This window comes from Canis lupus, chromosome 14 (assembly GCF_003254725.2).
Source record: "Canis lupus dingo isolate Sandy chromosome 14, ASM325472v2, whole genome shotgun sequence".
NCBI lineage: Eukaryota > Metazoa > Chordata > Mammalia > Carnivora > Canidae > Canis > Canis lupus.
The window spans coordinates 46,341,359-46,354,903 of NC_064256.1; the positions used below are offsets into that span (position 1 = coordinate 46,341,359).

At 41.4% G+C, this 13,545-nt stretch overlaps 1 protein-coding gene and 1 long non-coding RNA gene across 3 annotated transcripts in view; one reads left to right on the top strand and one right to left on the bottom strand.

The window, feature by feature from the left end:
- Positions 1 to 1,250: 1,250 nt before the first annotated feature.
- Positions 1,251 to 13,545, bottom strand: part of LOC125752488 (uncharacterized) — a 33,380-nt gene continuing 21,085 nt past the window's right edge. Inside the window, exons 2-3 of the long non-coding RNA XR_007402102.1 lie at positions 4,505 to 4,645; positions 1,251 to 3,386 (exon numbers count right to left, since the gene is read on the bottom strand). This is a non-coding gene — a long non-coding RNA (uncharacterized LOC125752488). The remainder of the gene's footprint in view (positions 3,387 to 4,504; positions 4,646 to 13,545) is intronic.
- Positions 3,009 to 13,545, top strand: part of NPSR1 (neuropeptide S receptor 1) — a 151,765-nt gene continuing 141,228 nt past the window's right edge. Inside the window, exon 1 of one of the 2 annotated variants that reach the window (XM_025464607.3) lies at positions 3,009 to 3,271. In XM_025464607.3, the coding sequence (XP_025320392.1) occupies positions 3,116 to 3,271 (156 nt within the window). In that variant the 5' untranslated portion in view covers positions 3,009 to 3,115. The remainder of the gene's footprint in view (positions 3,272 to 13,545) is intronic. The other variant, XM_035698367.2, reaches the window with a different exon arrangement.

Sequence of the window (13,545 nt, forward strand, 5' to 3'; positions counted from 1 at the left end):
AGGGTCAATAAGAGGTAATGTTTTAGTTCAATCCCAAAGGCCTATAAAAACCAATGTTCCAACTCAAAGCAGTCAGAAGTTCCTACTTATTTATGGGAGAATCAGCCTTTTTGTTCTATTCAGGCCTTCAAATGATTGGGTAAAGATCATTCACGTTAAGGAGGGCAATCAGATTTACTCAGCCTACAGATTCAAAGATGTTTCATCCAGAAACATCTTCACAGACACACTGAGAATAATGTTTGGCCGAATATCTAGGCGTCTCACTCTCCAGTCAAGATGACACATAAGGCTAGCCATCATATCATATTAGCTTGTCATCTTGTCTACAACCATTCCTTTCAAATGTGATATAGTATTATTCCATTACACATATATATAGTTATACTTAATATAAATGAAAAAGTATTATTTTGTTTGATGTTTGTGAGTTTCATGTATAATATGTTATATTTGCTATAAATTATTCATTCTCATTAATTTATAATATCTCATTGTGTGACTACATGGAAATTTATTTATCTGGTCTAATTCATTTACCTGATGAGCCTGTGGATAGTTTCCAGTTTGGAGTTTTTCATTAATGTTGTCACTTTGAATTTGAGGTTTCTTTTGATTTGTTTCTAAACAATATCACAAAGGCATCTTTTCAGCGTCTCCTTATATTCACACATAAATGTTTCTCTTGGGTAGCCACAGATCAAGAAAATGATCCATCTGGACCATGAGTGAAGAGAAAACAACATGACCAGGAAGTTCTCTTTCCACCTATGCCCTGTCCGTATGGCATCTACTCTTTTCTCTCTGTCCACCCTCACTACACCATGACTTAACCAGCTTCTGCCCTTTCCCAGAAGTTTTTCACAGATTTCGTTTTATAAATATTTATTGAAGTAAAACATACTTACAGAAAAGTACATACATTTTACGTGTGCTGTGCAATGAACTTCCCTAAATTAAATGCATAAAAGTAACCCAGATAGAGATGGAAAATTACCAGCATAAAGAAATGGAATGATGCATCACAGGCTATGTAATTTTAACTTTACTGGATACTGTCAAATCGCTCTTCAAAGTGACCATGTCTGCTAACTCTTGTAGAAGTGAGAAAATACACCCACTTCCTCTCATCCTTGTCAATACTTGGGGTAGTCAAACCCTAGTTTTCCCTATGCCAATAGATAAAAATTTTGTCTTATTGTTTTTGGTTGCTTTTCCTTAATTTTTAATATGGTTGGGTGTCCCTTCATGTTAATTTGCCAGTCAGAATTTTCTTTGCTCACTTTGCCATCGGTTGTCCTGTTTTGACTCCTTGCCCTTGGACCCCATGGCTTATCCAGTTTTCTGGACAGCTTCCTCCTATTTGCTGCCCCTTGTTACTGGACCAAAGTGGATCCACTCCTTGGTCACTGTAGGCAGAGATAACACCAGGTGGCATTGTCTCTCAAAGTCAACTTTATTTGTACAAACAAGGAGATCATGGAGAATGATTTCCAAAGTCATGTTTCCCTGAAAAAGAAAAAGCAGGCTTCTTCTGTTAGGACTTGGGATAAGTATTCCAAGGGGGATTTTAACATTATAATGAGGCAGAGGCACTTTTTTTTTTTTAAGATTTTATTTATTAATGAGAGAGAAAGAGAGAAAAAAAAAAAAACAGGTGTAGTAGGGAGAGACAGAGGGAGAGGGAGAGAGAAGCAGGATTGCTGCCAAGCAGGGAGCCTCACACAGGGCTCAATCCCAGGACCCCGGGATCATGACCGGAGCTGATGGCAGATGCTTAAGCTTAATAGACCCAGCCACTCAGGCAGCCTTTCTGGCACTTTCCGAGTCTGCTACATAGGCATCTTCCTCAAATGTTTCTTTTTTTGTTTCGGCATCTTGTTAGTTTCTTAAAGGTAAGATTGACAGTTAGGCAGAAGATTTTAGGACCTTCTTGAGTTCAGGAGGTCAGGCCAGTGACATCTGCTGCCCCTTTTGTGTACACTTAATATCTTCTTGTCCACAGCAGTCTATATATTCTTCTGGGCTGTCCAGATTATGCAGAAGCTTTCCCACTTACTTTCATCAGGGCTTTGATTTTTTATGCTCATCACTAACCTGCTACCTCTTATTCCAGGTGTCATGAACCAATGCTGCACCTATGTGGAGCATTTCCCATGTAAGTAATCAGGTGGTTATGCTTGGTTGCAATACAGGCAGCTGAGTTCTGTTGCTTTACACCTGGCCGGCTACCCTTACTCATGTTAACTTCATGCCTCAATAGGCATTTCAGATGTGATGCAAATCCATGTACTTTAGAGTCAAGGCACCACCGTCTAGAAATTTCGGAAGAGATGAGTTATCTCATTTCCTTCAACAAGTTGTGAGATCTTGGGCAAGTCATTGCACCTCTGAGAGCCAGCCTTTTCTAGGCTAAAATGAGAACATAAAGATACATCCCCTACCTACCTCACAGAGTTGCTTGGATATCCAACGAAAGAACATCAAAGTGATACGAGCATTTACCAGGCAGCACTCCCAGTCATGTCACCAGGTGCCAAAGCATATTGACAAACAGACCCCAGGTTTTTCTGAGAAGTGCCCTGCAAAAATCTAGAGTAAACCACGGTGTGAAATACAAATGTGCAATTTCCCCCCACGTTTACTGAAATAACACGCAGGTTACTAAGGACATGGCTAGGTGAGTATTGTAAGTCAGAGGGCCAGCTCAGCCGAAGCAGATGCATAATTATGACTTGATATCCGAAGAGCCAACATGATCTGAATTAATCAGTCTGCTGTTGAGTCCAAGTTCCAGTATTGTTGAAGCTGGAGCAGAAGTGGGGGGTCCATCTGGAAGTTAGGGAGCCACGTGGATCACTGGGGGAGGAGGGGGTACTCCCACCAGCTCTGAAGGGAGGCCGGGCCCTGGAAGGGACAGCAGAAAGGAAGAGGCTGTGCCGGCTACTGGATCATAACTGCTGAGGAGAGAGAGCAGCACGTGGATGGTCGCAGGTGCCAGGCGGAGCTCTTCAGGGAGGTGGGCCCTGGAAGGACTGGGGCCTCTCTGCTCAGCCGAGCTCCAGCCAGACGCCTTGGGAGGCAGAGCAGGTGCAGAACTGCAGCCGCCTGGGCCATGCCAGCCCACCTCGCAGAGGCCAGCCCCGACTCCAGCCACCCCAGCGGGGCCACGCAGACCCTGGAGGCTTCCCCAGTCCTCTGCACCGAAGTGGTGACTTTCACCCAAGTGGTGGAAAGGGAGGAGTGGGGCTCCTTCTACTACTCCTTTAAGGTAAGTCTCCTGCTTTCCAGTCTGAAAAGACTTTAAATAATGAGACAAGAATTTAAGAGACTCCGTTAAACTATCGTTGCCAATACCGTGAATGGGTACGGTTTATTTTCTCTACCTAAAAGAGTAAAAGGGAAAAAAAAACCTGATGAGCTAAAGCAAGGAGGTTTTTCATACTGTGCAAGGACCTATAACTGTAGTTTCTTATGAATACTGGTCTTTTTGTCCTGCTGCTGCTGCTGCTGAAAACGTGTGAATCTTGAATAGCATTTATGTCAACTAAGAGGCTGCAGAGTGGATGATTTTTTTTTTATTTCCCCCCTTTCCTAAGGGAAAAGCCCTTCTAATTAGTTCTATAGTAGGGCTTGAAATATTGTCCGTTTCTTGTAGGGATTATTGCTGTGAGTTTTTTACTAGGAACTATCAGAGGTGTGGAAAGCCCACATCCCCCGGGACAGTGCCTAGTGCAAGGAGAAACGGAGCAGTAAGGAAGGAAAGCCCACACTTGTTTTTTGATCCTGTGCTTTGAACATCGGTGAGCAACAGATTCTCTGACTGTAGTTTTAGTGCCACGATATGCAACAAGTTGCGTCCTAGACAAGAGTAAATCAGACTTTGGTGACTTTCACCTTCAAAGCATCCAAGGGCCATACTGAGGAAATGATAAAAATGACCTAATATTGTTCCCCCTTCTATAACATCGCGGTCAGAAACAACCCAGGCATCTGGAAAAGAGTTCTCTGCTTCTTGCATCAGAATGCAGAGATGTCAGGATACTTCACAAGCTGCCGGAAGGAAGGTGCATTAAATCGTGATGATAATTCCCAGGGCTCAAACTGGTCTTTTGCACCAAAAAAGGAAAATAACTTCGAGAAAATTCTAGCTCTTTTGTTTGTTTGTTTGTTTGTTTGTTTAATCTTCTGGGTGTTGTTGAAATGATTTAGTTTTTACCCCACGAAGTAGAATTGCTGTAACATCTACCTCTCTACTGGAGCTTTGCTTCTTTGCAAACACTCAAAATAAAACTTTTAGCAGGGAGAAATCCTGGGAGGCAGCCTAGCGCTCTTCAAAAGCCAAGGGACAAAATAGCAAAGCAGAGCCTGAACAAGTCACTTGGGCTGGCTCCACGGGACCAAGTGGCCTGGAACCGCCTCCTAACACATGCACATGCACCGCCCGGCTGCCCAGCTCTGGGACCAAGAGCAGGACCTGCAATTGGAGCTTATTGCCATTTACCTTTGACGAAAGAATCCTCTCTATGAAATCAGCTTGCAGATCCCAGATTCTGTCTTAGAGAAGCAGGCTTTGTGCACCCAGGAAATACCCTGCTCCTTCCCAGTGACACTGCCTCCGCAGCCTCTTTGATGGTTATAAAACCTGACAGCAAACAGAAGGAAGAGAGAATGGCCATCGCAAAGGGATGCTAAGCAGCAGGAAGGCAGTTGTTCTGAGACCCGGGCAATAATCCCTCTCCACCAAAATCTCATTTGCCCTTTTTCGAATACAGCTCCGAAGGGGATATTTTGACTATTCAGACAAACAAGTTCCTGCTGGCTCTCTACTAGTGTTTATACTCTGTCCTGGCAACGTCATCTCTAGGCACGGACGGAATCACATCATTTTTTATCTCATTCTTCTCTGTGTTTGCCCTTAAACAACTGGACCAGGGGACAAGAAAAGAAGATTAAAGAGAGGGACTATTTGTCCGGGACCTTAGGATGTTCCATTTCATTTTTTGACCCATGCGATTGCTGATTAAAACCCAGTGATTTGTAGTAACAAGGCAGTCGGTGGTGGTGGTGGGCACATAACTGAAATGTTTCAGGGTAACTTTTCCCCAGTGGGGTCCTCTTTGACCAGGGCGGTTCTGTTAACACTGTGGATACAGAAGCAATTCTGATGCAAACCCTTGTTCATTGTCAGCCTTTTATTGCACATACTTCTCAAGAAGAAAGTCAGAACTGCTCTTGACTGTCTCCCAAATGTGTCCTTTGAATCCCCGTTCTTTACCAAAAGCAGCAAAACTATCATAAAAATCAAAATGGCATCAGCAGAAAAAAGTAGCAGAGTTAATAGCAACAGCAGTGGTCTAACATCTCTCCTTTGCTGTGGGCTTTCTCGGTGCCAGGGATCTTTCTAAATGACTCCTGTGACGTCTCGCATTTCACTCTCACAAACTACGGTACGTCTTTCCATCTGGAATCGCCTTCCACCTTCATCTGCATTGATCTAAATTCCATCCATTCTTTTTTTTTTTAATTTTTATTTAAATTCAATTAATTGACACACAATGTATTATTGGGTTCAGAGGTAGAGGTCAGTGATTCATCAGCCTTATATAACACCCAGTGGTCTTACATCACCCGGTTACCCCATCCTACCACCCCCTTCCAGGAACCCTCAGTTTGTTTCCTATGATTAAGAGTCTCTTATGGTTTCTTAAGTCTCCTCTGGAGTTGTTTCTTCCGTGAAGCCTCCCTTGCCCATTTCTCCTCTGAGTTCTGTTAGTGTCATGGAATGTACCTGTCTTCTTGCCACTTAATCCCACTGTCTTCAACTGCTATTTCAATCTGTGTCTGGAGATGTATAATAGTCATTAAGCTCCTTGAGTGATTTTCGTTTCATATTCTCTCCAGAAACCAGCACCATGCTAGGCATACTCAATAAACATTTACTACATTAATGAAGCGTGGTGTTCTGTTTCTGTCAACTGCCCACGTTCTGTCAGAAAGCTTACTTTCTCGGTGACAGAGATGGAGGCCTTGTTAACCATGACTGCACATGGCAGCCCGTGCCCCGCCTTGTCTCTACCCACTGTACTCGCCAAGCAAGGTCCTTCTTTGCATGAATATTCAAATCATCATTATCCCATTTCTAAGCCAACGTGACCAAGGTAAGTTATGGATTCCAGTGAGTGGGGTATAGAATTCTTTGTGGGGCCATAGAGCTGGTACCTGATTTAGCCCTGGGAACCTGTACCCACCCCGTTGCAGCCTTGCTAGTCTCATTGGGCTTGTTCAGTCTGCATGCCTGGGCTTTGTGTTTCCTGGCTAGCACTTGAGTTCTCCTCTGAACCCCAAAGCTCTCTTGGCAAGAGACATGACATTCATCTGGTTAGCTTTTCCTTCCACAGGCTTAGAGCCTTTCTCTCCTTCCATTTCCACCCCCAAATTCTTGACCCCCTGCTTCCCACTGCTCTAATCTACTCTGCTGTCTAAGCGTGTCCTTGGATATAGGCAGTAAGGTTAGAGGTGAGTTCACCACCCCCTTCCTCTATCATGAGCTTCATGTGACTAACACTATGTGGTCCTGGATTCAAGGTTTCCAGCTCAAGCCCTGGTTTCCTTCAGAGTTTCCAATTTCAAGTTCCCATCCAGCTCACCTCCTCAATTCCTAGCCCCAGCACCAAATTCTCCCAGAAATTCCCAAGGAGGTTGGGACCTGGCTAATGAGAAAGTGAATGGAGGACATGAATAGAAACGCATCCAAGTGAAAGACAAAGATGAGACTCTTCATTATAGCCATTCATTTTGCCTGTGAATATGTTGACAATGTTTCCTCTATCTCTGATTCTTAATGATGAGAAAATTAATTCAAAGTAACTAGAAGAGAAACGGGTCTGAATTAGTAAATTGGTGAAATGATAAAATAATGCAAATGAACTCATTTTTATCACTCTCAGGTGAGGGAAGAAACTTGAACCAAGACTGCTAAATATTACCTTATGACAATCCTTTATTGAATCTCCTTCAGTGGGAAGCTACAAATGATTCGTGATTAGTCTAACTATTATTTATATGTAAATGGTTGCTTCTAAGTGCTTGAGGGTGATTGGACACAGCTTTTTCCCTTTGTTAGTGCAACCTTCTGCCTACTGTCTCACTGTTAATTTTCTTAACACACTTTTCCTCCTTTAATACACTTTTCCTCCTTTAATATAACAGAAACAAATTCTACTTCAATCCCTGTCCCACTTATCTCACATGAGGCTTTAGCATGAGCTCAACTGAAAAAGCTTATGTAGACTTGCTTGTTTTTAGTATATCTCAGCTGAAATTTAGTATATTTCTAAGAACTTGATCTATTTACTTAGTACCAACATTTTCATCTCCAGGGACTGTCAGCTCCTCTTTGCCCATTTGCCTGAACCCTCCTCATGTCCCATCCCACTTCTTGTGGAACTGTTTTTCTCCTTCCTGTCTTGAACCCCAGGATGGTGTCCATGATGCACTTCCTGGAACCCAGGAGTCCTAGATCCCTGATCTCCCCATGTTATCTCCTGCAGATTACAATAAGGGCCTTGCATTCACATCATGCATTTGATGTCTTCTACATAGTTTCATTCGATATGTTCATTTTCAGTACATTCCTATAGTTGAATATGTGGCTGTTCATAAGGCAATGGCTACTAATTTTTGCTCAGTTAAATAATTATTAAAGGTCTGCTATTATTACCTGCTACTGCTGTGCAGACCTAGCATTCTACTTTTCCTTCCCTTACTGGGTAAGCTCTATCGTGTCCAATTTTACTTTGTATCACTGAGAAAGGCACAGATGTTGCTGGTTGGCTCTATGAGAACATCGGACAATTCCCAAGCAATGTACTCTAGTTTGTGAGAAAGGAAAACTTACTCAAATAAATTTCTCTTTGCATTACTAATACATCTCAGGACAGGAAACATAACCTTAGTTAATTCCGAGGAACTCAGAATTAGTTTTTCAGCCTGTGAAGGGTTTTCCCATTTTCTGACTCAAGGAAGGTGTCTAAGCTCTATGGATGGTCCCTTTATGGTATGTTCACATGTGTGTTAAGAGGGGAGGGGTGGGGGTCCAACCTGGGGAGAGCCCTGGGAAAGTTGGCATCAGCTTGAAAATTGCTGTCTGGCTTTCAGAAGTAGTTATCCTTTTCCAGACCTTTGTCTCGATCCCCATCTGGCCCAGGTCAGGATCAAACTATTTTCTGAGCAGAGTATTTTTTGTCAAATTTCATTCAGGCACATGGATGTTCACATCTCCCTTTTGCTCTCCCTCAGTCTCAGCCACATTTTTGTGTCCTTACTGAGAATGAAAAGTTTGCCTATCTTCAAGCTCTGGGCTGTGGGGAACAGTGGCATTGTCTCTGGTGCTCTCTCTACCCACTTGGCGATCATATCTGTACCACTCCCACCTTATGGATAACTGAGAGAACCCCCAGGGACTGCCATTCCCTAATTCCTATACAGTGAGTGGACTTCAGCCCCCCTTTAATCCTGTGCTTTCAAAATTAGTGGATGCTATCTCTTCCTTTTTTGGTGCAAGCCCTTGGAAGGAGCAATACAATATCCTCTCACCAGTGTCTACACTTCCTCACATCCTATACCACTGTTGTACCATTCTACCTGCCAGCTTCATCAGTCTTTCTTTATCAAGGGGAAACTGGCTACACTGTGTTCTTCCAAACCTATTATTCCAAGCTCTCTGCTCTGAATGCTCAAAAGACACTCCTCTTGCAAGGGAAAAAGCTATTTCTTTTCAAGGTATTTAAGATATCCTCCGTAAAAAAAAAAAAAAAAAAAAAAAGATATCCTCCTTGAGACTTTTTTTTTTCTTCAAGGCCTAATGCTCACTTGTTTCTCTCTGCCTCCATTGGTAAAGACTATACCCTGAGGGCAGATGAAGTAGTGCTCTCTGACGGCCTAAGAAGGAGAAGGATTTATCAAAGGAATTGTAAGGAACACATCCATTTATGCTTCAAAATGTCACGCTGTCATACTTGAAATAACTTCCTGTTGATGTAGTAGGTAAGAATGTGTGAAGCCATATACTCAAGTGGTCAAGAAATGTAATATTGTTGTTCTGTAACTGAACTTAGCCCTTCTCTGGACCTATCAGTCACCTGATGGCAGAAGTGGCTTAGTCATCCAGGTATGTCATCCAGGCTCTCGAATCTTCTCCATCATTTTACTGAAGCATGGCCTCTATAGCCGGAATGCTGGGGTCAGGTCCCAGTGCCACCACTATCTAACTGTGCAACTTGGGGCAGTTCACTTCTACCTCTGCCATGGTTTCCATGTCCAACAAATGACACTAATAATTAAATGTCCTTCAGAGCATTGTTGTGGCAAGTTAAGTGATGGAAGCCTTTAAGAACAATGAGTGGCCTAAAATGTTCAATAAACGTTAGCTCTTATATCCCTAGGAACTAATTGTTTTTCACTCTTTTCTAAGGCTGCTTCCTGAGAGATGAGAAGCCACCATTATCTATACTTATGAATATTCTTGAAGATATTACTGTAGTTGAAGCTCTTTGGGACAGTTTTAATATGCATTAAGTCCTCACACAGGAGTGGTGAATTGAGCTGTTTCTTTTCTTTCAATTAGACCATGAAAAATGTAGAGTAAGATATTTAGAGAAGATTCCATTTCTTACTTTATCATCTTGATATAATGTCTAATTTTTATCTGTGCAAGCTTAATGGCCCACTACAAGAAGGGCTATTTGCAGAGATGGGAAATTATGCCCTATCTAGCAGAAGAAAGGATAGACTTCTACTGTGGCAAAAAGATTTTCTGGGCTACAAGATGGCAAAACTACTCATGGTCATGATGAAATCATTAAGAAGTAATTAATCATCAGGGATTTTTTTTTCCTCTTTACTTAGGCAATATTGGTGGCTGCCTAAAAATGTTGAGTCTCTTACACTTGTCAGTATTTTACAGCCAACAACATAATTTCACATGACTTCATTTGACCTACCATCAGTGCTAGAAGGGCTTAAAACAGCATTCTTATTTTTTAACCAGATGTGAACATGAAATCTAAGAAAAGTTAAAGGTATGAACTTCCTAATAAAATAGAAAGAAAAAAAGAAATCAGACTCTACTGTTGATTTTAGTCAGGATAGGTTAGGTTTGCAACAGCAAAAACTAAATCCTGAATATTGGTGGTTTAACATTTCACAAGTTAGTTTCTCTCACCCATCCCCATTGCAAGCAAGTCCACTTGTCACTCTGCCTTCTAGAACAAAATGGTTTCCAAGGGAAAAGGCAAACTTTCTCATATCTCCTTTGGCCTGTCTGATATAGGACTTTGACTCAATTCCATTGGCAAGAACCAATTAGGTGATGGGCATGGGAAACGTAGCTTCACTGAACATCTTCAGTGTGGTGAACATAGTGTACTGCTTTAAAGCTTGGCTTGATTTTCACCTCCTACAGGATGAAATCCAAATTCTTCAGCCTGGCCTAAATATGTTCACGCCCCCCCCCCCCCATACATTATATAGCATACACTCATGAATACACACACATGCACACACATACATGCACACGTACTAGATTTCAGTCATGGAAGGACAACTCTAGATCCCACTTCCCTAGCATAGTGTCTGACACAGAGCAGATAAATGGTCAATAAATATTTTTGTGAGTGAAAGAGCATATCAAGAAACAGTCTGTATCATAAGTTTATTCCTAAGGTCTCAATAAATTAATGTGAACATATTAATGGAATGGAAGTGGATGGAATCTTAAACCTTATTCTACAACCGTTGGGATTGAATTTTAAAGGTACTAGATTTGAGGGAATTCCTAATACCACAGCAAGGCCATATAGCAGGAGAGGGTGTATAGACAGATCTTTAGAGCTGAAGAAAACAGCATTCAAGGTCTGACTATACCTCTTTCCATGTGCTAACTCTCATTCCACATCTGAGGCCTGGAAACCATCCACTTCTGAACCCAAGACATCAAACAGTTATTGGGAAAGGCACAATGTTAACATTCACTCCCCTGCTCTCCATTTATGTGTTCTGATACCTGATTATAGAAGTTCAGCTATAGAGATATCCTAAAAGGTCAGAGGGCAAAGGGCACCATCTGTGGACCATAGGACCTGCTGCAATGGGGTGAATGGATTCATCCTACTAGAATCTCAATCAAGCAGCCACACGATTCCTATCTGCTACTTCTGGATACTGCAAGTAGACAATGTGTCTGTCCTGTGAACAGTGAGACTATAGCTGCTTTCTCAGGAGAGGACCCAATACTAGGTACTAGGAAACCGAGAAGGAGGTATCACTGTCGTGAAGGGCTGGTAAGCTAATGCATTAATTCAACAAATATTACTAAAATGACTTCAGCCTTTCAAAGTCCTAATACGTATAGATAACATAAATATTTCTCACTCAATTTAAATTTTAAAATAAATTAAATACTGTGTCTAAAAATAAGTCAAAAGTGCAACTGTAATAATGCAGAATACAATTTTTTAAACTATGTTCTTTCCTTCCCTGTATGTTATGTACCCTTTCACCATATCAAGTTGAGAATCACCTACTGGCTTCACCGAATATTACCTTAAGCACTGGGGGTTCAGAGGTGTAAGAAACAGGTACCTTGCTTTCACACAGCTCTGTCTAATGGGGAACCAGACATTTAGTCAATAATTATAAGGGATATGGGTATAATCATGTAGAAAAGGGAAGGGGGGAACTGGGTGGCTCAGTTGGTTAAGTGTCCAACTCTTGGTTTTGGCCCAGGTTATGTGATCTCAGGGTCATGAGATGGAACTAGCACCCAGCTCCCCACTCAGCAGAGTCTACTTGCCCCTCTTCTGATGCCCCTCTCCTCCATAATCATGTGTGCTTTCTCTCTTTCTCTCTCTTAAATAAAAAAAAAAAAATTAAGAATTAGGTAAAGGGGTCCCTGGGTGGCACAGCGGTTTGGCGCCTGCCTTTGGCCCCGGGCGCGATCCTGGAGACCCGGGATCGAATCCCACGTCGGGCTCCCAGTGCATGGAGCCTGCTTCTCCCTCTGCCTGTGTCTCTGCCTCTCTCTCTCTCTCTCTCTCTCTGTGACTATCATAAATAAACAAAAATTTTAAAAAAAGAATTAGATAAAAAAGACACAAGGGACTACTAGACTAAACAATATAGAATTTTTTTATAGGCAAGATCTTTAAAGTTTTATTAGCAAAAATGCTAACAGTGAAAACTAATTTTAGAGAGGTTAATCAGCCTGCAGGGTGCCAGATGGGTTGCATGGAGGGAACCCTGGGGAAGGAAAGTCAGTTATGATGCCAAAATGAGAGATGTCAGTGCTCAGGCAAGGACTGTCTTGTCTGACAGTGGGAAGAAAGTGCCTGTGTCAGGTCACATGCAGGTTTCAGGGAATCAGAGGCTGAGGCAGAGAAGGAAGTTGATATGGGGGTTAAAATTGATAAGGTGATCCCAAAATGTAGATAAAAAGGCAAAGGAAATTGAATAATCATAATAATTCTGAAAAAGAATAGTCAAGGAACTCATCCTAGCTGATTTACAGACTTACTGTAAAGTTACAGTGAGGTACTGAAGGGATGTTAAACATCTAGAAATGGGAAAGAAATAGACCCACACATACATGGTCAATTAATTTTTGGCAAAGATAAAATAGCAATTCAATGAAGGAAACAAAAATAGTGCTGAAACAAATATATAGGTATATGTAAAAAGTGAACCCCTACCCAAACTTTATACCCTATAAAATTTAACCTCAAATGGATCAAATACCTAGGTGTAAAACCTAAAATAAAACCCCTAGAAGAAAATATAGGAGAAAATCTTTGTGATCTTGGATTAGGCAAAGATTACTTACATACAACCCTAAAAACACAATCTATATAAGAAAAATTTGATAAATTGGACTTTATTAAAATTAAGAACTTCTGTAATTTGAAAGGTGCCATTAAGAGATAAAAAGGCTAATTACATACTAGGAAAAAATATCCATAAATTATATACATATCTAATGGGTAGTTTTTATCCATAACATATAAAAAATTCTCAAAGCTCAATAATAAGAAAAAAAATCTCAATTTAAAAAGTAGCAAAAGTTTTAGGTTTAGGGGCACCTGGGTAGCTCAGTTGGTTAAAAGTTCAAGTCTAAATTTGGACTCAGGTCATGATCTCAGGGTCCTGAGATAGAGCCCCACATTGGGCTCCACAGTCGGGATTCTCTCTCTCCCTCTCCCTCTGCCCCTCCCACCCCCACTCTCGCAGTCTCTCTATCAAAAAAAAAATTAATAAAATAAATTAAAATGTAGCAACATTTTGAACCAACATACCTCCAAAGAAAATATGTAGATGACAAATAAGTACATGAAAAGATGTTCAGAGTCATTAGGAAAATACAAAATGAAACCACAATGAAATACCACCACGCACTGATTAGAAGGGCTAAAATAAAAATATACTGATTGTCAAGCACTATTAAGAACGGGAAGCAATTAGAACCATCATACATTCCCAATGGCAAAATGA